We start from the raw sequence: 27,100 nt of genomic DNA on the forward strand, positions 1-27,100 counted from the left end.
ATATCTGGTTGGCATGGATGAGTTGGGTTGAAGGGTCTGTTTCTGTGCTGTACATCTCTATGACTATATGACATTTGGACAAGTACATGAATAGGAAAGGTTTGAAAGGATATGAACCAGGCACAGGCAGGTGGGATTATGGTTGGCATGGACTGATTGGACCCAAGGGTCTGTTTCCGTGCTGTATGACTCTATGACTAAGAGGTGGCAGAGATCTCCAAATATATGTTCACATCACCCTCAGCCTCGAGAGTTTAAAATTTGTCTGACCAATACTCTCAGCTCCCAGTTGAGTTGACTGATTCTGAAAGACATTATGAACCTCAGCTGGCTGTTTGCCTAATCATTGTCAGAGAGGGTGATGACAATTAAGAGCTGACCTGCTGGCAGCAGCTTTGAATTCAAAATTATCCCCCACAGCGGATTAGTCAATTCAATCACGTTTCACCCCTGACTTTATGGATCCCCCAGTGATGGCTGTTGCAGTGACAAGGGCTGACAGTTTGATTGATGTCTCAATCCCACAAGCTGCGAGTTACTCACGTCACCCAATTCAAAGCTGGGATGGATCATATCAGCAATGCACCTCCACTCAGGAGCCTGGTTCCACAACCCTCTGGGCCGTGGACCCAATGAAACAGGCAACCAGAGTTTACACATTCTGGCTGACTCCCTTCCCATTATGAATACTTATCATGCTCGTGCTAAATCATCTATCTGTTTAGTTACAGCAGCCACTAATTCAAGATCAATTCCTCTTCCAGAAAGATTGAACTTGGTCGCAATAAACCTTCCAATGGGAACGGTGCTGATCAAAACCAAATGCAGCCCTTGAGTACCAATGGGAAAGATAGAGGGATAATTTCTCAGATACTGGATGCAGAAAGAAGTTCAGAAAAGTCCCAGTCAAAAAAAAAATACTTAATTGGGACGGTAATGATGCTGGGTTTTATTTCAAAGTTTCTTTCTGGGCTGCGGAAACTGTTCTGCTAGAGAGCAATTCCCAAAGAGTAATAAAGGCAGAGATCAATTCAGTCCAATTATCTGCCTTACCAGACACATCAGAAATTGATCTCTGCCTTATCCCTTGTCTGCTTTGCTCTGTACACTTTCTTTCAGATAGGAATTTTGAAACGGGAAGGAAATCAAGAAGCCAAGGCACCTTGCAAATGAAATGGATCCCACTGAGTAAATAACATTTTGGGATATGATATATAAATTAGGCTGAGACACGATGGCCTGTATTTTCAGGTGGGAAAAAGATACTCACTGAGGAGTAAATCAGACATCAACCTGTGGATTTCAGATGCATGCAGCTGAACATAGAAATGAAGCCTGGTGCAGCCTGGAGGCAAGGCCTGGTGTGGACTAGCTGCTAGCATGGACTGGATGGGAAGAACTGTTATTTTGAATGTTTTATTTCTATATTTTTCTAATATATTCCTATGATCTGTAGTGTTTTATCTTGCTAATTTTTAAAAATATAATCCCTAGATTGTGGAAACAGGCCCTTCGGCCCAACAAGTCCACACCGACCCTCAAAAGAGTACCCCATCCAATCATTCCCCATTATTCTACATTTATCCCTAGTACACCTAACTACACACCTCTGAAACACTACGGGCAATTTCCCATGGCCAATTCACCTGACCTGCACATCCTTGGATTGTGGGAGGAAACCGAAGCGCCCAGAGGAAACCCACAAAGACACAGGAAGAATGTGCAAAGTCCATACAGACAGTTGCCCAAGGCAGGGATCAAACCTGGGACCCTGGTGCTGTGAGGTAATAGTGCTAACCACTGAGCCACTGTGCCACCTTCTTTTCCTTAAGAATTTATACTTAAGAATTTGTACCTAGGTACCTTTGTACCAAAAGTGGTGACTTGGAAACTTTTCACTGTACTTGTTTGGAGTCACAGAGCTGTACAGCACAGAAACAGACCCTTTAGTCCAACTCATCCATGACGACCAGATATCCTAAATTGATTTAGTCCCATTTGCCAGTATTTGGCCAATATCTCTCTAAAACCATCCTATTCATATTCTGTTTCTAAAATTGTCCTGCTTTGCCTAGTGGGAAGCCACATTAGGGGTTTAAAGACAATGATGAGAATTGTGAATATCATGATCAGGGGTCACCATCAATGAGGATGGGGTGACTGGCATGGGCACCAATGAGGATGGGGTGACTGGCATGGGCACCAATGAGGATGGGGTGATTGGCATGGGCACCAATGAGGATGGGGTGACTGGCATGGGCACCAATGAGGATGGGGTGACTGGCATGGGCACCAATGAGGATGGGGTGATTGGCAAGCAGTATAATTTTGGGACAGGATAGATATTGCTTACTTTTTAGCAGGTTGCAATTCCTGGTAGTTAAAAGGCCAGCCAGGAACGCATTAGAGTAGTTATGCCTTGAGGTGTGAGGGGAATTGTTGCACGCCCTATCTTCTAGCTGAGAGATATAAATGAAGGCTTTGACTTGCCAGACATGAAAGACATGATGGCACTCTGCAAAGCAGAAAATCAAATTCTCCTCATATCCTGACTGGCATTTATTTTTCAATGATCAGCACTACAAACAGGTTAATTTGCCGTTTATTTCATTGCTGTTTGTGCTCTTCATTACTGCTGCTCTTGTCTACATAGCAAAGACTACTATTCTCTCGAAGCAATTATTTATATGTGAAGTGCTCCGGGATGTCCTGAGGGATGTAATATAAATGCATGGTTTTTGTTGATCCTTAAATGCATATAAGGTCTAGTTGCCTAGGTTACTCGAAGATTGGCCATGGTACATGTTGGAATGTTGAAAAAAAATTACAATTGGTTTCTGAATGCAGAACCATTTGCTCTGAATCTATTGCAGAATTTTAGTCACTATTATTTAACTATTATCATCATCATTGGATTGCAATTCCCAGGCTCACCGATTTTACAGATTTCAGATCAAATAAGACACTATAACAGGAACATGAATAGGAAAGGTTCAGAGGGCCAAACGCAGGCAAACAGGACTAGTTCAATTTAGGAAATCTGGTCGGCATGGATGCGTTGGGCTGACAGCTCTGCTTCCGCACTGTATAATGCCATGACTATATATCCTAGGCTCACCAATGTTCTCACAAACAATTGGCAACAGATACAATTTCTCAGCGTTTGTGCACTGAAAGTGAAGGGGTTATTTTATATGGTAACAATCACAGAATGCAGCTTTGGCAGGGTGGAGTATTACTGGGGAATAGGCCTTGAGCACTTTAGATGGAATTGAATGCTCTTCCATGGGGCAGGTTTGGTGTCGAGGGGCTAATTGATCCAGCTGGAGGATAGGATGAGGGGATCGCTCTGCCTTCTTGCCTCAGCCCTGATTATATTATGGGGGGAGGGGAAGGCCTGTGGACACCTTGCCTCTCCTATCACATACTGAGGCCCTTAGACTGGCATTCATTTTATCCAAAGGGACCTCCTACACCCGCTGGTCCACCAGCCCGAAACTGGAGGAGGTCCACGTTGTCAGGCGCTCAGTCCCTGATCGAGGAAGGACCCTCCCTCAGGAAGGGGGATGCCCTGAAGTGGCACCCACTGTCCTCACTGTCAAGTCCGCGCTCCCTGCCCATGCCCCCCTGAAAGCCCAGCTGCAATCCACTGCCTCCCACCCTCACTCACCAGCTGCCTGAATCCCTCAGTTGTCCAGAGTGTCTGGTGACTGCCTCCAGAAGGCGCTACTGAGCCCTCCGGCCTGGAAAGGTCGACCACTGCCTGGTTAAGTGGCCAATTGACCTTAATGTCACGAGGCGTCTTCATTGTCAACCTAATCACCAAGGACGGTGGGATGGAAGCCATCATATGGAAGTATTTCTGATGAAAGGGAACATCCAAGGGTCACAGTGGCTGAGCTGTACTGGCTCTAGGGTAAAGGAAAGGACAGGACATGTGGGAAAATTGTGCCATACCTGTAACACCACACCCCCACCCCCATTCCTACCCCATCCCTTCCCAACTCTCTGATTTCTACCCAGGGATCAGACTGAAAATCTGGAGGATTATGATGAAATGATGTGCCAAAGAAAGGAAGATAAATAGCCTCACAGTCAATGCCTTTTCCCCAAGTTAGTGGAGTCCAAACTAAAAAAGGCATAGGTTTAAGGTGAGAGGGGAATGATTTAAAAGGGATCTAAGGGTCAAATTTTTCACACAGAGGGTGGCGAGTGTATGGAAGGAGCTACCAGAGGAAGTGGTGGAGGTTGGTTCAATTACAACGTTTAAAAGGCATCTGGATGGGTATATGAACTGGAAAGGTTTAGAAAGATGTGGGGTAAATGCTGACAGATAATTTAGGCTATCTGTTGGCATGGATGGGTCAGACCGAAGGGTTACCGTGCTCTACATCTCTATGACTCCATGACTCTATGAGGCCAGCCACGCGAATGTGGATGGAAGTGGCCAAGAAACAGCACAGTCTCTCCAACTTAGAGTCATGCAGTTCAAAGTCCTTAAGAAAGGTGAGTGATACAACACTTCCAGGTACCATTCTGCAGCCTCTGACTCCCTCAGCATTGTCCTGCTACAACACTCCTTAGACCAACTGAGCTTGCTGCTGCAGTCCTCCTCCTTCACCAGCCATCTCTTCACCAGAACCAGCAACACTTAACATCACTGTCTGTTTGTGTCCTGTCATACTCACCCTTCACAGTCACGCTCTGCAATTGTTCTCCATTTCTCCACTTCACACACTCCATTCCGCAATTTGCTGCTTTGTGTTTTTGCAGAATTGGGCACAGCGCTGTGGTTCCTGGGGGAGAGCAGACTCCAATGCCAGGTAGCTTGACATTTATTGGCAGAGCATGGGTTCACTGGAAAGGGAGGCTTGTTCCAGGACGTGAGTGAATGTCTTGAAAGCCTGAAATTTCTGAAGTACAGTGCTCACACGTAATGATGGACTTGATCATCCACTGGAAGACTTTGCATTGGGTTATTCATCTCCATTTGTGTTCACCACTGGCCTGTGCAGTGGCATGTGGGTGCACAACAGACAGCCTCTACTGTAGCTCCTGCCGCTGCTATGGCTTCTTCACTGCTTCCTCTTGAGGGGCCCATGATATGGCTGCCTAAGCTGCTCCCATGAATGGAGGGGTTTAAATGACAGGACGCAAGGTCCCAGGTAGATGAGGGGATCTTCTTGAAGTATTGAAAGTGACCTATGAAGATCCAAAATGGAACGGACCAGCCTTTCTGATTGGCCAAGCATTAGCCAACAGATTCCAGGCTGGTGGTTTCAATGGACAATGTCTCTCTGCCAGTTTTTAAAAACTCTTCTTCACCCAGGCATGTATCACTCATGCTCCAGCTGTAAACTTCCCAGAATAGGGGTTGAAAGCAGAATCGATTGCCCTCAATTGCTGACAGCTCCAAAGGGATCCCCACTCTTCACTAACCCCACCCCAGGTCAAATGGATGAGAATGCAGGTTGGAAATTTAGCCCCTGTTAGGGGCAGGGGGGGCAGGGTGCAGAATTTCACACCATTGACTGGTTCCATGGCTTTATGTCAGTCCTTAACTGATTCCAAAACAAAAAGAGGCATAGCTAACTCTGAAGTTCATAATACCACTTTCTTCCTTTTGTGCTTTCCAGAAAAGCAGCAGTTCACCTTTAGACAGGGGCATTGATAACACAGGGGACTTTGCAACAGCATAATTGCTCACAAATGGACATTGAAACTGCAGCATTTGAGTGCGAGAAAGTGTGCCTGTCCAATCTGACTGAGCTTTCTACCAGCTAATGCAGGGCAATTGTCTTAGAGGAGCACTTCAGCTACTTGAGTTCTGATCGATGCATAAATAATTTCCCTGGAATTGTTCTGCTTGGATCAGTATTTTTAAAATTGTGGATTGAGAGAGACAATTTGTAAACTCATTCTGTGATACCATCGATTCCAAATCACCAGAACATTTCAAACAAAGGATCTTTTACTCAGCAGTGATTAGAATTATAAAGTGCTCCACTAACACAGGAATTAAATTTCACACTAGATTATCTGTATTTAGTCTGTTCAGCATCAGAAGTTACACCTAGGATATGTTCATGCACGCAATATGACCCAGCCTCAAAACACTTTCTTGAAGCCAAGATTTTGCAAAATCAAATGAATTGGAAGGGATTCCGTTGGTTGGACTGATACCAAATAGAAGTAGTCTAGCCCATTGCTATTAAAGCGGATGGCAATGTACAGTTACGAGATTTCTCTCTTCTGTAATTCTGTGCCGGCATCACGTCTTCAGATACTTATCTCTCCAGTTATCTACCTTCTGTTCCAGATTGTCTAAGGTATTATGTTCAAATGAGGAAAATAGACCATTTTTAACCCAGGAGAAAATTGTAATTCGGCGATTATAGAACCATGCAAAATGATCTCATATCCTGTAATTAAGTTTATTCCTCGGCGGTCTCATAATTTACATGAGAGAAAATAAACAGCTTCCTACATTAGCATGCATCTGAGGGCAAATACAGTACACTGCTCAACAGTGCCAGCATAAAGCCACTGAGCTTCAGACCACAAAATGTAATAAGTGCACACCCACGGCCATGGGTCCATTGGCAAGGCTGGCCTGCAAATGCCATAGATAAAAGGCTGTCCTCCTAAGAGATAGTGATACTTTAAGGAACAATCCGAGGATTGGGCAAACCTTTTAAACAAATATTTTACATTTGGAAGTTGCACGGCACTGCCATTAAAATAGATAAAAAAGAAGATGGCATCAAGGCAGAACGTTGGTGTTTGGACGACACCAAATTTTGGTTGTGGACACTTGGAGGCAGTGGAAGAGAGTGGAGTGGATGCCTAATTTTCATGAAAAATGGAAGAACAGTTTAATTGTACACATGAAAGTATTTAACTTCATCAGATCAAGGGTATAGAGAGGAGGAAGATATTTGTCTGTGAAAATGCAAACTAAGTCTCCTACCAGACAACAAACCTTCTTGCAGCTGGAAGCCCATGAAACTTGAAGGATCTTAGCTTTACAAAGGGGCTTGATTTGTCTACGAGCAAGAAAGGAAACTGTACTTGTTTCATTGTGCTGGGGCTTTGCTTCCTTTTATTTTATTCTCTCTTGGTCTCGCAGGTACTGCAGTGCTGGGCAATGACAACAACCTGGTTCTACATCCAAGTTGCTGGTGGTTACATGTGAACGTAAACAATAAGAATGTGCAATCCAATCATGGAGGCCATCACAGTTATAGATCCTTACATTCACGTACAATGGTCAAAGATAACTTCTCCCTCTGTTGTCCAGAAGTGAGGTTGTGAAATGGTCAGTGAATGTCGTAGAAGATACACACAAAAGAATTGATACAAGTGCAAAAAAGTACTCAGGTGAGGAAGACAACATATATGTGCAATTGGAAGCAGGAAGAAGAAATGGATAGATTTGTATTTTCAACACAAGTCAACGAAATTGGGTAAACACTCCAGCTTCATCTGCGTGCATCCACTGGTTGACTTCAATCGAAAGGATTCTCAGGTGGCTGTGTAACAAGTAGCTGCTCTGTTACTGCCACTTTGCTTCTTGAGCAAAAGTTTTAACCTAGTCCAATACATGCAACAGGCTTCACTTTGAGTCTCCTCTTTCCAGCAGTGAGAATTTCACTGGACCTGTAACCCAGAGGTCAAGGCTAATACTCTGGAGGTGTGGGTTCCAATTCCACACAGCAATTTGAAATTAGTTAATACAACCTGGAATTAACAGTGAGAAGCCATTTTTATATGAGCCCACCTGGTTCAGAAATCAGTCTTTCTTACCCAGTCTGACCTATCAATTGACTCTTTTCTGCCCTCAGTTCGTGGACTATTATAGAAGGGCAACAAATTGCTAATGACGTCCGTTGGTACTCAATGCAAGATTCCTTGTCATTGATCTGCTCTTGTAGCCACTGTATTTATATGGCAAGTCCAGTTCAGCTTCTGGTCAATGGTAACCCCCAGTATGTTGGTAGTGGGAGATTCAGTGATGGTAATGCCTTTGAATGATCGTAAGATTCAGTCTTGTTGAAGTTGGTCATTGCCTGGCACTTGCGTGGTTTGAATATTACTTGCCAGTTGTCAGCCCAAATTTGGATATTGCACAAATTTGGGCGGCACGGTGGCACAGTGGTTAGCACTGCTGCCTCACAGCGCCTGAGACCCGGGTTCAATTCCCGCCTCAGGCGACTGACTGTGTGGAGTTTGCACGTTCTCCCCGTGTCTGCGTGGGTTTCCTCCGGGTGCTCCGGTTTCCTCCCGCAGTCCAAAGATGTGCAGGCCAGGTGAATTGGCCAGGCTAAATTGCCCTTCGTGTTAGGTAAGGGGTAAATGTAGATGTAGGGGTATGGGTGGGTTACGCTTCGGCGGGGCGGTGTGGACTTGTTGGGCCGAAGGGCCTGTTTCCACACTGTAAGTAATCTAATCTAATCTAAGTAATCTAATCTAATCTAATCTAAGTCTTGCTGCAGGTGGGCATAGACTGCTTCAGTCCATGGACCATATTGAAGAAGGAAGGAGAGGCAGGGACATGAAATGGTTAAGGCCTTGACAGCTGAAGGCATGGCCACCAATGTCAAAGAGATTAAAGTTATTGATGCTCAAGAGGTAAAAATTCCGAGGAACTACTGGTTTGGTGGAAATTACCGAGGTACAGAGAAAAGAAGCCTTGAAGGCATTTGAAAATAAGGATATTTTAAAAGACAGGAAACATTGAATTTTTAGAATCCAATGGAGTTTGGTAACCACAGGCCTTGGTTTGGATTAGGACAGCACCGAGTGAATTTTTTAACCTTCAGAAAATGGGGAACAAGAGATTTTATGACAGAAGCACAATTCCAGAGGCACGTTCTGAAAAGTGAATAACATCAAGGGATGATTGTGACAGAATATATTAAAAATAAGTTTAATTGAAATTTGAAAGAAAAGTCTTTGACATGTGGAATTAAAACAAAATGATAACTTTATAAATGACATGAATGTCCAGTAACCATAATCACTGATATTTAAATGAACTACCAGAAATGATTAAATGAGAGTTGTTATTTGCTGAAGAAATTGCAAAACCAACAGCTGAAATTATACCGTTGGTTCCACATGACATCTTCGGCAAGGCAATCAAATGATTACAGATTATATCTCATTGGTGCAGTCGATGGGACAATTGACTCATCGCCAGCAATAATGAAAGTTAAAAATTAAATTTTCAAACATTTTTATTCAGTAATGTTTTCAATTTCACAATGCACAGAAGGTAGTTGAATTGGAGCATATGAGGGGATTCAGTGATGTGAAATAATATCCTCGATAAACCACCATGAAAATAGAGTATGCGAGGTGACAAAGTAAATTAGGAAGTGATGGATAATGTGGGGAAAGTGCAGGGGATTGCTCTTTCAAAGAGCTGACAAAATAGATATTTTCATCAACCTACGATTACACACCTCTGGAACAAGTGGGACTTCCAGCTCAGAGGGAGGGACACTAGCACAGTCCCACAAGGAAACTGACACAGATATGATAGACTGAGTGGTCATATTCTGTGCCGTATGAGCCTGTAGGCTGTTGATGGAAGTGAAGGATGCACCACATAGACTACATGAGAGCTGCTCATTGCCACCTCCTCAAGTGCAGGAAGGGATATGTAACAGGTGCTGGCCTAGCTAAGGACACCCACATCCCACAAAAACAAATTAATAAAAGGAGAGGTGGGGCAGGTAAGGCTTACCCCACAAACATGTGAGTCACAACAACAGTTTGTCTTGATTCACAGGGAGGGTGAAGATGATGTAGGCCGGCAAATCCACTGCGGAGGAAGAAGAAGAATGACAATCCAAAGGAACAGTGACAGAAGACTCTGCCTCAGAAGACGGAGGAGGTGGGGTCATTAAATATCTTAAAGGCAGAGGTGGATAGATTCTTGTTAGGCAAAAGAATCAAAGGTTATTGACAGTAGCTGTGAATGCGGAACTCGGAGCACAAACAGACCAACTATGATTGTATTGAATGGTAGAGCAGGCTTGATAAGCTGAATGACTCACTTCTACTCCTAGTGCATCTTTTTCCTGTAAAAACATTAAAAGAATGGAGAATTGGTGATAACAATGGTTACATGAGAGAACAACACATAAATGACCAGTCAACTTATGCACTTAATGGTAAGGACCAGGCGAGTGTTGCTGTACAAAGAGACCTTGGATTGCAGGTTCATAGCTCCTTGAAAGTGGAGTCGCAGGTAGACAGGATAGAGAAGAAGGTGCACTTGTCTTTATTGGTCAGAGTGTTGAATATTGAAGTTGGGAAATCATGTTGTGGCTGTAGAGGACATTGTTTCGACCACTTTTGGAATACTGGGTTCAATTCTGGTCCCCCTCGTAAAGGAAGGATGTTGTGAAACTTGAAAGGGTTCAAATAAGATTTTCAGGATGTTGCCAGGGTTGGACGGTTTGAGCTATCGAGAGAAGCTGAACAGGCTGGGGCTGTTTTCTCTGGAACATTGGAGGCTGAGGGGGTGACCTTACAGAGGTTTATAAAATAATAAGGGGCATGGATAGGGTGAATAGTCATGGTCTTTTCCCTCGGGTGGGGGAGTCCAAAACTAGAGGATATAGGTTTAAGGTGCAAGGGGAAAGATTTAAAAGGGAGTTAAGAGACATCTTTTTCACGCAGAGGATGGTGCATGTATGGAATGAGTTGCCAGAGGAAGTGGTGGAGGGTGGTACAATTAAAGTATTTAAAAGGCATCTGGATAGTTTATGAATAGGAAGGGTTTAGAAGGATAGGGGCCAAGTGCTGGCAAACAGGGCTAGTTTAATTTAGATAATCCGATCGGCATGGACGAGTTGGAACAAAGGGTCTGTTTCCGTGTTGTACATCTCTATGATTCTATAACTTTTGAGTTCTATTTTGCTGAGAATCTTGCGAGTGTACTGTGTGCTAAAGAGAGTTTGACTTCTTTGAGTTAACCAGCTAAATAAGCTGCAAAAACAACTCCCTTTAAAGAACTTTCAAAGAGCTGATCATTTTCTGTTGTTGATTGCTGTTGATCCATAAGGTAATTGGGCCATTATTGTGCCCAGTTTTTCCTGGCTGAGAGAAATTAGGACTGAAAGACATCATAATCAAATCAGCTTGAAACTTGGGAGCTGCACGGTGGGAAAATTATCAAAATCCATCACATTGAGGAGATAGAGAGCAGGCAAACCTATTAAAGATATCTTTCTGCAAAAGTAAAGATTGGATTTTACTGAAAATTTAATCAGTTCATCGCCACTCCAATATCAAACGATTGCTGCAATCAGATTTGTCAGGCTGTGAGGCAAGAAGTGTTTAATAGATAATGACAGATTAGCATTGAATTCTGTTTCAGCTTTCGAGACGGGACGATCAGGAGTCATCGAGAAGCCTATTAGTCAAGGCTTTACATCTGGCCTTTGGCAGAATTGTTTCTTCCAATGGAAGAGTTGCTAAAGTGCCTTCTGGTTGTGGTGGATTCAACAGGAACAAATCGACCCGACCCAGAATCAGAAAATTGTCATGATGCAGGATGAGGCCATTTGGCCCATTGTGGTCTGTGCTGGCTCTCTGAATGAGCATTATAATGCAGGTAGTTTCCTGCCTTTCTCCGGTACTCCTGAGCTTTGTTTCTATTCATGTAATCATCTAATGATCTCTCCCATACTTTAATTGAACCATACTTCCAGACGGTGCATTCCAGATGCATCATCTGTGAAAAAGTTTTTATCTTACATCACATTAGCTTCCTTTATAAATTACCTAGCTATATTTGTATCCCACTCCCCATTTTCAACATATAATCGGTGGGTACAGTTTCTCCCTGTCCACTCTGTCCAGACCTCTGGCAAATCTCCACCTAGCCATCCCCCCTCCAAGAAAGGCCGAAAGCCTCTTCAATCTCTCTTCATAACCAAAGTTCCTCAACACTGGAATCATTCTCATTGACCTCTTTTTACAATCTGTCCAATGTGATCACTTCCTTCCTAAAATGTGGCCCCAGAACTGCACAGTATGTTCCAGCTGTGGTCTAACTAGTGTCTTATACAAGTACTGTATCACCAGCCTCCTTGCTGTTGTACTCAATACCCCTATTAATACAACTCAGGATACTGTATGCTTTGTTAACTGCTATCTCTACCCACAGCACCAACTTTATATACATGTGCAAGACTTGTTCAAAACCTCCAAGAGAGCAATAAGAGTAAAGTCTTTCTAATCGCAATCCCAGTTTAGTCACTAAAAACCTTAGCTCACCTAGGATCAGAGTAAACTGACAACTTGCTGTGAGGAACAAATTAAGGGATATGATGGCAGGAAGGGTTTGCTGACCTTCATGACTAATTCCCAACCTGTACGTCTTGTCATTACAAATGATATTTTAGCTCATTCAAAATCCATTCACCTGCACAGAGTTGAAATTGAGCCCTGCATCAGTGCCGGGAACGTGAGTTCACAAATCCCTATTCTGCAGTCTTTTTATAAATAGATCCATCAGAGCACAGAACCACAGTATAAAGCAGTGCTACTCACTAACTGTGGTGAAAGCTGCAATTTCCAACCAGTACCTTCCTTGATAAACATTCATAGGCAATCCGCAACTCACTGAAAACATGAAGACTGGGTTGTTCTCAATGTAATTACCTGTCCCCCTGTACTCCGATGTTCAAGTATGCCACTCAGAGTGTAGAAAGTGAAATTTGGGCGTTTTCCACAAAAGTGAAAAAAAACTTTGATTCAAGATTAGGGCCTTCAGCTCAATGAGTTTCCTTTGGAAATTAAGTACACATGGCTCATCATCTTAACTCCATTAACTGGAGTCTTGGCAGTGGTGGCACCCAGAGTGGGGACTCCTGGCAGTGGTAGGCCTGGAGCCTGGACTCTTGGTTGTGGTGGCAAGGTGGTTGCAGTAGCGGACCTGGGGCATTGACATGGTCATTGCTGTTCCTGGAGTGGGCCTACTTGAGGCCCACCTCGCAGGGACCTTGCAGAAGCAGCGCTTGAGACCCCAATTTGAATAGAAGATGAGCCCTAATTTAAGAGATTTTCTTTCATCCTCATCACAACTCAAAATGGTGCCAGATTATGCTGGCAAAACACTTTTCACAGTGTCTTCAAGATATTTATGACAATAAATCATTTGTTCTTTCATTTATTTACCTTTGCACCATATTGGGTGACTCATAATCAAAAAAACACAACTGATTTTTAGAAATAAATTTGTTTAATGTGGAGATTGCTGCCCATCCCTAATTGCCCAGACGGCAGTTAAAAGTCAACCACATTACTATGGGCCTGGAGTCACATGTAGACCAAGCTCTTTCCTTCCATAAAGAGCATTAGTGAAACAGGTGTGTTTTTATAACAAAATACATGGGTTACATGGTCGCCATTACACTAGCTTTCTCTGAATTATAATTTTTTTTAACTTAAATTTCACCAAGTGCCATGGTGAGATTTAAATCATGTTCCCAAAGCATTAGCTTGCAGTTCTGTATTGCTGGTCCAACACCATAATCACTATGTAACTAACTTCCCTTTATCTTACACTTCAACAACTCAGTGGTCAAACATCCATAGCTTTTGTGGGAAAAGGTGCTTCCTGATACCACTTTCAAAGGAACTAGCTTGGATTGTAAGATGGTCTTCTTATGTTGTGGACTCTCCCAGAGTAATTAGTTCCCTGTACTTGCCCTCAGTTAGATTACCATGCAATCTTAAACCTCAAGGGTCTACAAACATATACTCATGTGTGTAAATATTTAAGCCCTTATATTATTCTGGTGATTCTCCACTCCAATGTATCTTTCCTGAGTTGGATACTTTGATATTGAAAACAGTATTCCAAATGGCCTCTCAACGAGGCTTCATATGAAAATCTCACTTCCTCTTGCTTGCAATTTAACCTGTTGAGAAAAATCCCCAGTTCCAAAAACATTTTAAATTACTTTTTGCACCTCCAATGTCCTATTGTAACCAAGGCTACTATTTTCAGACTATACGAATGGGCACAGATTGAGTTAGAGTCATAGAGATGTACAGCATGGAAACAGACCCTTCGGTCCAACCCGTCCATGCCGACCAGATATCCCAACCCAATCTAGTCCCACCTACCAGCACCTGGCCCATATCCCTCCAAACCCTTCCTATTCATATACCCATCCAAATGCCTCTTAAAAGTTGCAATTGTACCAGCCTCCACCACTTCCTCTGGCAGCTCATTCCATAAACGTACCACCCTCTGCGTGTAAAGATTGCCCCTTAGGTCTCTTTTATGTCTTTCCCCTCTCACCCTAAACCTGTGCCCTCTAGTTCTGGACTCCCCGACCCCAGGGAAAAGGCTTTGCCTATTTATCCTATCCATGCCCCTCATAATTTTGTAAACCTCTATAAGGTCACCCCTCAGCCTCTGACGCTCCAGGGAAAACAGCCCCAGCCTGTTCAGCCTCTCCCTGTAGCTCAGATCCTCCAACCCTGGCAACATCCTTGTAAATCTTTTCTGAACCCTTTCAGGTTTCACAACATCTTTCTGATAGGAAGGAGACCAGAATTGCACGCAATATTCCAACAGTGGCCTAACCAATGTCTTGTACAGCCACAACATGACCTCTCAAGTCCTATACTCAATACTCTGACCAATAAAGGAAAGCATACTAAACGCCTTCTTCACTATCCTATCTACCTGCGACTCCACTTTCAAGGAGCTATGAACCTGAACTCCAAGGTCTCTTTGTTCAGCAACACTCCCTAGGACCTTACCATTAAGTTCTAGGAAAAGCTCAAGGGATTTTGAAATAATGTCACTTCCTAATAGTATATGCTTAGATTTTTCTTATTATAAAGCAAGGCGAAAAGGACACAGCAGTGAATCCCAACTCCAACAGCATCCTTTAGTCATATTGGAGACAAAATGAGGCAACATAGAATTCCTACAGTGCAGAGAGAGGCTGCTCGGCCTATCGAGTCTGCACACTACCACTCATATCTAGGTTCTACCCCATCCCCATAACCCTACATTTTCCTACACATCCCTGAACCCTATGGGCAATTTAGCATGGTCAATTCACCTAATCTCTTTGGTCTATGGGAGGAGACCGGAGCACCCGGAGGAAACCCACGCAGACACGGGGAGAATGTGCACAGTCCACACAGACAGTTGCCCTAGGAATTAAACCCAGGTACTTGGTGCTTGAGGTAGCAGTGCTAACCACTGAGACACCATCACAAAAGGAGGAAGCAAAGTGATAAGAACAAGAGTGATAAGTTTGTGAAAGACCAGAAGTGAATGAGGCTATAAGAACCAGGAGCAGGAGTAGGCCATCTGGCCCTTCGAGCCTACTCCACCATTCAATAAGATCATGGCTGATTTTTTTTATGGCCTTAGATCCACTTACCCATGCTCTCACTGTATCCCTTAATTCTTTTATTGTTAAAAAAAAAATCTACCTTAGCTTTAAAAATGTTTACTACAGTAGCATCAACTACTCCATTGGGCAAAGAATTCCACAGATGTACAACCCTCTGGGTGAAGAAGTTCCTTTTCAATTCAGTCCTAAATCTGCTCCCTCTAATCCTGAGGCTATGCCCTCTTGTCCTAGTTTCACCTGTCAGTGGAAACATCCTCTCCATTTTTATCTTATCTATTCCCTTCATAATTTTATATGTTTCTATAAGATGCCCCCCTCATTCTTCTAAATTCCAATGAATATAATTCCAGTCTACTCAGTCTTTCCTCATAAACCAACCCTCTCAACTCCAGAATCACCTAGTGAACCTCCTCTGCACCCCCTCCAGTGCTAGAACATTCTTTCCCAAGTTATGGAGACCAAACCTGCACACAGTTCTCCAGGTGTGGCCTCACCAGCACTTACGCAGCTGTAATATAACCTCCCTGCTTTTAAACTCAATCCCTTTAGCAATAAAGGACAAAATTCCATTTGACTTCCTAATGACTTGCTGTACCTGCAGACCATCCTTCTGTGAGTCATGCACAAGGACATCCAGCATGCTGCGATTTTTTTACCATCTAAGTAATAATCCTTTTTACTATTACTCCTACCAAAATGGATGACTTCAGTTTTATTAACATTGTACTCCATCTGCCAGACCTTTGCCCATTCACTTAAACCATGGCCCTTTGCAAAGTTTCACAGTCCTCTACAAACTTTGCTCTGCCACTCACCTTGGAGTCATCTGCAAACTTTGACACTGTACACGTGGTCCCCAACTCCAAATCATCTATATAAACTGTAAATAATTGCGGTCCCAACACTGTTCCCGGAGGCACACCACTAATCACTGATTTCCAGCCAGATTAGCACTTGTTTACCCCCTCTCTTGCTTCCTGTTAGTCAAACAATCCTCTATCCATATGAATACTTTACCCCTAACGCCATGCAGCTTTATCTTGTGCTGCAGCCTCTTGCATAGCACCTTGTCGAAGACCTTTTGGAAATCTAGGTACACCACATCCACTGGGTCCCCATTGTTGACCTTGCTCGTAATGTCTTCATAGAATTTCAAAAGATTTGTTAAGCATGACCTGTTCTTCATGAACCCATGCCGTGGCTGCCCAGCAGGAAACCTCTGTCGAGATGCCTTGCTATTTCTTCCTTGATAATAGACTAAAGCATCTCCCCCAGAGGTTAAGCTAACCGGACTATAAATCCCCATCTTTTGTCTACCTCCCTTTTTAAACTGTGGTGTCACATTTGCTGTTTTCCAATCTGCTACCACTGCCCCAGAGTTCAGTGAATTTTGGAAAATTACTGCCAGTGCACTTGCTATTTCACCCGCCATCTCTTTTAGTGTCCTGGGATGCATTCTATCAGGACCAGGAGACATATCAATCCTTAGCTCCATTAGCTTTCCCAACACTACCTCTCCTGTAATAATGATTGTTACCAGGTCCTCACCTACCTTTGTCTCTTTGTCAATTACTGGCATGTTATTAGTGTCCTCCACTGTGAAGATCAATACAAAATACTCCATCTGTTTTCTAAATTCAACCATACTGTGATCGCTCCTTCCAAGAGGATCCTTAACTATGAGGTCATTAATTATTCCTGTCTCATTACACAGGACCAGATCTAGGATAGCTTCTCCCTCGTCGGTTCCATTACATGCTGTTCAAGAAAACTATCACGAATACACTCAACAAACTCCTCCTCAAGACTACCTTGACCTGGCTGGTTCGACTAATCTACACATAGATTAAAATCCCCCATGATAATTGCTATATCATTTTTACAGGCATTAGTAATTTCTTTGTTTATTGCCCGCCCCAGTGTTATGTTACTATTTGGTGGGCTATAGACGACACCTATCGGTGACCTTTTCTTCTTAGAATTTCTAATTTCCATCCAAATGGACTCAACTTCATTCTCCATGTATCATCTCTCAGCACTGTCCTGATGTCGTCCTTGAATATCAGAGCCACACCATCTCCCTTACCTTCCTGTCTGTCCTTCCGAGTAGTCTGGTACCCTGGATATTTAACTCCCAGTTGTGACCATCCTGTAACCATGATGGCTATCAATATAAATTCACAATGACTTGTGCCATTAACCCATCAACTAAGATCACTAATACATATTTAATATTCTTTAAATGAGGGGAAGTAAATGTGAAGGAGTAATTTAAGAGTAATTCATAGGCTAAGCCATGCGAAATGTGTGAAGTCAGGGTGTTTGGGGTGTTTCCAGTGTTTGGGGTGACCATGCGTGCAAGTGATGTCTCCAGCTGCAGTGATCCATGGTTTGGATCTGAAGCAGCAACTAGAGTCACACTGGACCACCCACAATTCTAAGATATTCATGGATAATGCCTTGTGAGGTGTTCATACCATTGTTAAAGAGTGCACCGGCAGTAAAGGCACAGTGATAACACTGGAGGAATCCCTGGCTCCATCTCCCTCACAAACAAATTGCTTTGGCTACAGCTGATGCAGTGGTTTCTCAGGGGAATGCAACATGAGCCAAGTCTGTGCCACGAGGATCAGTTCAGCTGCATGGGGCAAGAGAAGGGGATGGAGAGCAATAGTATTAGGGGTTTCTGTCATAAGGGAAACTGATAGATGTGTCTGCAGATGCAGAGAAAATGCCAGGCTGGCATGTTGCCTCCATGGTGCCAGGATCTTGGATGTCACTGAGCATCTCAGGTCTGTTTGAAGAGCAGGTGTGACATCGTCCATCTTGGTACCAACAACATATGTAAAAAAGGGTTGATGTGGTCCTGCAAGTAGAATACGGGGAAGAAATTAATAAAAAAGCTCTCAAAGGCAGTAAATTCAGGATTACTCCCAGTGCCACATGCTAGGAAGATCAGGAATAGGACAATAGTATGAATGAATGTGTGGCTGGAGAGATGATGTAGGAGGGAGCGATTTAGATTCCCTGAGACATTGGGACTGATTCTGGGGAAGATGGGATGTGTCGAGTATTCCTGATGAAGGGCTTTTGCCTGAAACGTTGATTTTACTGCGCCTGAACTGCTGTGTTTTTCCAGCACCATTCTAATCTAGACTCTGGTTTCCTGCATCTGCAGTCATTGTTTTTACCAAGATGGGATGTGTCCAAACTGGATGGGCTGCACCTCAGCAAGAGCAGGATCAATATCCTCACAGACACATTCTCTAATACTGAATGAGAAGGTTTCAACTAGAGTGGCAGGGAGTTGGGATTCTGAACAGGGAGACACAAGAGAGGGAAGTAAAAATAAAAACGAAAGAAATATAGAAAGTAGAAGAGATACAAACAAGAGATAGCAGCACCAAGAGCCATTGTATCAAAACAAAATATAGAAGTGTCTAAAAGATGAATCTTAAGGTAGTGATTCTGACTGCATGGAGCATTTTCAATAAAGGAGATGAATTAACAGTGCAAACAGCTGTAAAAGGGAATGATATGATTGCTGTTGTGGTTCTGTTCGCCGAGCTGGGAATTTATATTGCAGACGTTTCGTCCCCTGTCTAGGTGACATCCTCAGTGCTTGGGAGCCTCCTGTGAAGCGATTCTGTGATCTTTCCTCCGGCATTTTTTGTGGCTTGTCTCTGCCGCTTCCGGTTGTCAGTTCCAGCTGTCCGCTGCAGTGGTCGGTATATTGGGTCCAGGTCGATGTGCTTATTTATTGAATCTGTGGATGAGTGCCATGCCTCTAGGAATTCCCTGGCTGTTCTCTGTACTCAATTAATAAGCACATTGACCTGGACCCAATATACCGACCACTGCAGCTGACAGCTGGAACTGACAACCGGAAGCGGCAGAGACAAGCCACAAAAAATGCCGGAGGAAAGATCACAGAATCGCTTCACAGGAGGCTCCCAAGCACTGAGGATGTCACCTAGACAGGGGACGAAACGACTGCAACACAAATTCCCAGATCGGCGAACAGAACCACAACAACGAGCACCCGAGCTACAAATCTTCTCACAAACTTTGAATGATATGATTGCAATTATGAAGACAAGACTGCAAGATGACCAAGGCTGGGAACTGAATATCCAAGAGTATTTAATCTGTCGGAAGGACAGGTGAAAAGGAGTGGCATTGCAGAAAACGAAATTAATGCAATGTAGCATCAGTCAGGCTAGAACTAAGAAGCAACAAGGTGCAGAAAATGTCAGTGGGCTTCCAAACAGCAGTGGTACTAAATAGGAAATTAATCTTGCATGTAACAGGGGTGTGACAGTAATCATGGCTGACTTTAATCTACATATAGGCTGAACAAACCACAGTAACAAGAATAGGAATAGTTGAATTATTAGACCAGTACATTGAGAAACCAACCAGGAAAAGGCTATCTTGGATTGACAAAACCAAAAGAACTGTGGATGCTGTAAATCAGAAACCAAAACAGAAATTGCTGGAAAAGCTCAGCAGGTCTGGCAGCATCTGGGAAGATGGTAGTCTGAGGAAGGGTCATCAGTCCTGAAACGTCAACACTGATTTGTCTTCAAAGGTGCTGCCAGACCTGATGAGCTTCTCCAGCAATTTCTGTTTTTGTCTCCCAAATTGATATTGTGCAATGAAAAGGGGTTAATTACTAATCTTTCTGTGTGGGATCCTTCAAAGAAGTGAGACCATAACATGATGGAATTCTTCATTAGGATGGAAAGTGAAATAGTCTCATCTAAGACTATGGCCCTAAATATAAACAAATCAAACTACAAATGCATGAGGGATGAGTTGGCTAGGATAGATTGGGTTACTTAATTAATTGACACATTGGTAGATAAGCAGGTCAGGCAGCATCAAAGGAGCAGGAGAATCGACGTTTCGGGCATGAGCCCTTCTTCAGGAATGAGGAGGGTGTGCCAAGCGGACTAAGATAAAAGGTAGGGAGGAGGGACTTGGGGGAGGGGTGTTGGGAATGTGATAGATGGAAGGAGGTTAAGGTGAGGGTGATAGGCCGGAGAGGGGGTGGGGGCGGAGAGGTCGGGAAGAAGATTGCAGGTCAAGAGGGCGGTGCTGAGTCCGAGGGTTGGGACTGAGATAAGTGGGGGGAGGGGAAATGAGGAAGCTGGAGAAATCTGCATTCATCCCTTGTGGTTGGAGCACCTCAACTTCTGTCTAGGAACCCTCCAACCACAAGGGATGAATGCAGATTTCTCCAGTTTCCTCATTTCCCATCCCGCCACCTTGTCTCAGTCCCAACTCTCGGACTCAGCACCACCTTCCTAACCTGCAATCTTCTTCCCGACCTCTCCACCTCCACCCCCTCCCCGGCCTATCACCCTCACCTTAACCTCCTTCCACCTATCGCATTCCCAATGCCCCTCCCCCAAGTCCCTCCTCCCTACCTTTTATCTTAGCCTGCTGGGCACACCCTCCTCATTCCTGAAGAAGGGCTTATGCCTGAAACGTCGATTCTCCTGTTCCTTTGATGCTGCCTGGCCTGCTGCACTTTTCCAGCAACACATTTTTCAGCTCTGATCTCCAGCACCTGCAGTCCTCACTTTCTCCTACATTGGTAAATAAGCAATGGATAACATTTCCATAGTGAAAACATGCATTGTAATAGCTTAAAAACCACACAACACCAGGTTATAGTCCGATAGGTTTAATTGGAAGCACTAGCAACCACCTGATGAAGGAGCAGCGCTCCGAAAGCTAGCGCTTCCAATTAAACCTGTTGGACTATAACCTGGTGTTGTGTGATTTTTAACTTTATACACCCTAGTCCAACACCGGCATCTCCGAATCATGCATTGTAATAGTTAAGCATTCCTTTCTAGGACCAGAACACAAGAGGAAAATTGGCCTAACTATAGCTAACTTAAAATAAAGTATGGTATTAAATCAAAAGCAGTGTTATATAAAATTGTTCAAATAAGAAGCAAGCCAGAGGATTGAAAGCAGTTTGGAACTTTGCAAAGGAGGATCAACAGATTCAGTGGGGAAAACATAGAGTTTGAGAGTAAACATGAAAGGCAGATAGAAGTGGACTTTACAAGCTTCTGGCAAAAGCAAAAGATTAGTGAAGATAAATGTAGATCCTTCACAGTATAAAAATGGGAAATAAATAATGCAGAAAAAATAAGCAACAACTTTAGCTCGGTATTCATAGGAGAAGACATAGATAACTTCCTGGAAATGTCAGGGAACCAAAGGCCTAATGAGAAAGAAGAATTGAAGGCAATTAGTATTAGTGAAAAAAGTGCAGAGAAATAAATTGGTAATAAAAACAAATGTATTCCCAGCTCCAGATAATCTGCATCCCAGCAAACTGAAAGAACTGGCCAGCATGAAAATAATGGAGATGTTAGTTGTCCTGCTCTGCCCAGGACCACAAGAAATGACAGAAGATTGTGAACACAGCCCAGACCATTGTGCAAGCCAACTTTGAACTTACATCCATGGATTTCTCATTGCCAACATCATCAAAGACCCTTCCGTTCCCAGCAGCACCCTCTTTCAACCTCTTCCGTCAGACAGAAGGTAAAGAAACTTTAACACACACATACCTACAGGTTCAAGAACAGATTCTTCTCTTCTCTATTAGACTGCTGAATGGTCATCTTCGATTTCAAATCTAATATTGACTTTGCTTTTGTACACCAACTATGCAGCCATAACCCTATATACCTCACACAATAGACAATAGACAATAGACAATAGGTGCAGAAGTAGACCATTCAGCCCTTCGAGCCTGCACCGTCATTCAATATGATCATGACTGATCATTCCTAATCAGTATCCTCTTCCTGCCTTATCTCCATAACCCTTGATTCCACTATCTTTGAGAGCTCTATCCAACTCTTTCTTAAATGAATCCAGAGACTGGGCCTCCACTGCCCTCTGGGGCAGAGCATTCCACACAGCCACCACTCTCTGGGTGAAGAAGTTTCTCCTCATCTCTGTCCGAAATAGTCTACCCCGTATTTTTAAGCTGTGTCCTCTGGTTCGGCACTCACCCATCAGCGGAAACATGTTTCCAGCTGCCAGAATGTCCAATCCTTTCATAATCTTAAATGTCTCAATTAGATCCCCTCTCAGTCTTCTAAATTCAAGGGTATACAAGCCCAGTCGCTTCAGTCTTTCAGTGTAAGGTACTACACACTGTCGAAACATGCTATGATCTGTATGTCCTTGTATGTTATCATCTGCCTGTACTGCTCACAAAACAAAACTTTTCACTGTACATGGGTACATGTGACAACAATAAATCAAATCATGTTCCAAAATTCTGTAGATTCTGAAATAGTCCCAGCAGATTGGAGGATGGTCAATGTAAGCGCACTATTTAATAAGAAAGGATGGACAATACAAGTGTTACAGACTGATTAGCCTAACATTAGTCATAGGTAAAAAGTACAGTACAATTTATTTTACAATACAATTCAATACAATGCCAAGTCTATTACAACGGATGTGATAACAGGAAACTAATAGAATATCAACATGATTAGAAAAAGTCGACGTGAAGTTATGAAAGATAAATCATGTTTGACAAACCTACTGGATTTTTTTGAAGAAGTAGGATAGATGAGGGCAAACCGATGGATGTGGTGCATTTGGATTTTCAGAAAGCTTTTGCTTAAGTCCCACATAAGAGGTTGAGTGTGCAAAATTATGCACGTGGGACTGAACATAATATACTGGCATGAATTGAGAATTGGTGAGCAGACAGGAAACAGATAGCAGGAATAAATGTGTATTTATTAGAGTGGAAGGTGGTGATTAATAGGGTACTGCAGAGATAAGTGTTTGTGCCCAATTATTTGCAATAAATATCAATGACCTGGAAGAGGAAATCAAATATAACATTTCTCAATTTACTGATGACACAAAACTAGATGGGATTGTGAGTGATGAGGAGGATGTAAAGAGCCCCCAAGGCAATTTAGATACACTGAGTGAGTGGGCAAATACATTGCAGATGCAGTATAACAAGGATAAATATGAAATAATCTACTTTGGTCAGAATTATAGAGCATTGTTTCCAACATTATATTGACCTCCATTGCAAAAGGATTTGAGGACTGGATCAAAGTGTCATCCAGGGCCTTGGTGAGACCACACCTGGGGTACTGTGCACAGTTTAGAGCTCTTTAGCTGAGAAATAATCCTGCAATAAGGGGAGTGCAGCAAAGATTTATTAATCTGATTCCTGGGAGAGCAGGATTGTTGTCTGAGGAGGGATTGGGTTGAATAAGAGTAAGATGGGATCTGTCTGGAACGTATAAAATTCTGACAGGGTTGGACTAAGTCAATGTTGAATGGCGGAGAAGACTTGATGGGCTGAATGGCCTGTTCCTGCTTTGAGTTTCTGTGTGAAGGGCAGCTGTGTCACCAGAGAATCCCATTTTATGTGAATAATTTTTATATAAAATAATGTGTTTTCGCATCTCCTCTGCTGAGAGCAAAATGTCTGTGTGAATTGGATAGTGACCAACTATTGTGAACAAATAAAACTCCACTTACCGCACAGTGGACTGATAGACCAGGTCCTCCCTCTTCTGATATTCATCAATGTGTGTGTAATTTGTAGAGAACAGGGCATCATATGTGAATATTTTCTGTTTGATAGTTCCTCCATCTGTCACCTGGTATCAAGCAACAATATATCACATTCAGCAACGAGTCACTGGAAATTAAAAAATCCTTTTTATCATCATCACACAGCACCTGAGGCAGCCTGCATTCCCCAGTGAAACACTGCAGAGTTAAAGGAAAAGTCAGAATATTACATTCGACACATGAGAGTGTACCTGCTTCCCAGGCGAAACCTGTCTTTGACTTCAAATGTGAAAGCACGAATACATTGCTTCACATCAGGAAGGAGTTATAGCCCAATTCTGTGGGTTGAGTCTTTGCAAAAGTACATTCCATTTATTAAGAAGTACTTTATAGTGAGGGCTCAAGGGGGGAGATATGGAAGATGGAAGGACAGGTTAGTAATTTCTCACACTGAGACAGAGACAAATTTCAGGCCGATCCACAGGGCTCATAAAATCTAAATCCAGCAGGACATTTGTCAACTTCCTCATATTCTAACCTTTCTCTCCTTGGCTTGCTACAGTGTTCCAAAGAAGCTCAACACAAAATCAATGAACAACCTTCAGCTGGATCCTTTATAGCCTTCTGGGCTCAAAATTGAGTTCAACAACTTTTAAGTCATAATCTCTGCCTCCATGTAGTTTGCGTTTATTTCCTAATTCATTTGTTTCCACCTTGTTTCTCTCTTATTTCCTTCACTTTGTGTTTGGATGGTAGCTTTCCTATATATTCACACCTCTTCCAGACACGCATTTTGTTTCGTTACTTGGCTCATCCCTCTCTCCCTTTTGGCTTTGTACCCAGTCTTTGGCCATTTAATTTCTCCGACCCTTTGCCCCTTAATGCACCTTCCCTTTAGTTCTCCACCACCCCTCCACCCCGCCACTCCCCCACCCCCCTACATCACTTCTCTCCTTTCATTTCTGACCTTTCCCACTCTGACAAAAGGTCACGGGCCTGAAAAATTAACCTTGGCTCTCTCTCCCATGGGTGTTGCCAGTTCAACTATATATTTCCAGAGCTTTCTACTTTCATTTCAGTGGGACATGAATTGCAGTTGCAATCTACAATTTACAGTTCAAAGGCTTTCATGGATAAAATTGCAATACGATAAGCTACTCATGTGATGTATGGCTCCATTGAAATGAGCAGGATTAATGCAGAGCCAGTAGCAGGAAGGAGGATGACTCCTCTTGTAATGCTCCCCATCCTTCTATTCACCTGCATCAGGAATCTATTGTAGGGTGCGACCTGGGGAGAGGATATTTTCTAAAGAAGAATCCAGGGGTAAGTAACTTGAGCAGGGCAGCCCAGACCTCCTTTACCTCTCCCGTCTCCAAAGCCCTTCTCTACCAGTTGTTACTGGTAGCGTCAACAAAGAAGCAGACAGGGAATAGCAAAACAGGGATTCCAAATGTTACCCGATAATCCATGTCAGATTGGAAGGGACCCTTAGAGAATGGAGGCAAAGAAGTTGGTAACTAGAAAATTGGAAAGAAGTTGTGGGGGCTACTGAGTTGGAAGAGGCAAACTTTAATTTATATATCTGAGAGGCAAGGATGCTAGTGCTGACGTGATAGGAAGAGATCTTGAAAGTTGTAACTAGCTATTTCTTAATTCAGCACTGGGCACATGTCTGCCACTGGATAATACGCTCCTTTAACTTAGTGCATCCCAAGTCTAGTTCTGTACTGGCACAACAGAATGGTGCACAAAGATCCTGATTTCTTTGGGTGACTGCCTTGGCTCAGTGGTAGTTCTTTTGTTTTGTGCTGTGTTGGGTTCAAACCCTACCTCAGTCATGTGCACATAATCTTGGCTGAGGCTTTTGCGCAGTGCAGAGAGAGTGCAGCACTGTTTGTGGTGCTAGCTTTCCAAGGAGCTTGTTGAAGCTGGGCCTTGTCTGCCCTGTTTGTGTGGGTATCCTGTGGCACCAGTTCATAAAATGCCATGAAGATCTCTCAATGTCCTGGCCATGATTAACTCTTCAAACAACAACATAACACTCTAACGATCATTTATCTCAGTGCTGGAACCTTGTTTAGTGCAAGTGGACCCTTTCAGCTTGTTGTTCAGACAACAATGAATGCCATATGTCACATGACTAGCTTATCTTATTGCAGTAAAGTACCAATGAGATGTAATGGAAAAAGGCTCTATATAAATGCAAATTCCCTCTCCGAAGAAGCCCATTTTTGGGATACATAAAAGCACAGATGGAGCCATGATAAAATGAGACAATTAGCATCCTATAAGCTGAGTGTGAGTGCCACCCAGCCTGTACATTGTGTCCTCTTTCACAGGCACTCCCACACAATATCAAACAAACATATTTGTTTTGTGAGTTCACTTTGAAACATACCTCTTGTACCAAGGTTTACAGGAGGTTGAGGAATTGGTGGCAGGTGAGTCATACCTTGAAGAGCTTCAATTACAATCAGCGCGGCTGAGCGAGTAAACATTACTTGTCCAGCTTAATTTTTGTGCAAACATCATGTCGAAAATCAGTCCCATAAATTGCTTTCAAGAGCATGACAATTTTTTTCCATACATATTCCAAGATAAACTGAAAACAGTCCTAAGAATGGATCTGAAGGTTTGAAAGAAATGACAGAAATTGTTCTGTTCTCTTAAGTGCTCCATTAGTCAGGGAGCATTCCTTAATCATATTGTAGGCAAGTAAAAAGAGCAGATAGTCCAGCCCCTAGAATGTTCAACTGCATTTAATGCAATTACATTCTAATATTATACAAAGCTCTCACTATTTGGGCAAAAACAGATTAGAGGAGAAAGTGAGGACTGCAGATGCTGGAGATCAGAGCTGAAAATGTGTTGCTGGAAAAGCGCAGCATCCAAGGAACAGGAGAATCGACGTTTCAGGCATAAGCCCTTCTTCAGGAAAGGGCTGCTGGAAATAGTACAAAGTGATATATTGTATAGGGGTTATATGCATAAACATCTAAATGTCTGATCAAGTCACTCGTTTATTTATTGTACTGCTGGCCATCATGACAAATTATATCTGGAGACATTTCTGGAACTCACTACTTCTTTGGAATGATCTG

The 27,100-nt window shown here is 43.0% G+C and overlaps 1 protein-coding gene across 1 annotated transcript in view; it reads right to left on the minus strand.

The window, feature by feature from the left end:
- LOC140487127 (immunoglobulin superfamily member 21-like) overlaps positions 1-27,100 on the minus strand; it is a 374,679-nt gene that overhangs the window by 205,696 nt on the left and 141,883 nt on the right. The window contains exon 3 of the mRNA XM_072586665.1: positions 23,961-24,082. Within this exon, the coding sequence (XP_072442766.1) occupies positions 23,961-24,082 (122 nt within the window). The remainder of the gene's footprint in view (positions 1-23,960; positions 24,083-27,100) is intronic.

Source organism: Chiloscyllium punctatum, chromosome 16, assembly GCF_047496795.1.
Source record: "Chiloscyllium punctatum isolate Juve2018m chromosome 16, sChiPun1.3, whole genome shotgun sequence".
Classification (NCBI taxonomy): Eukaryota; Metazoa; Chordata; class Chondrichthyes; order Orectolobiformes; family Hemiscylliidae; genus Chiloscyllium; species Chiloscyllium punctatum.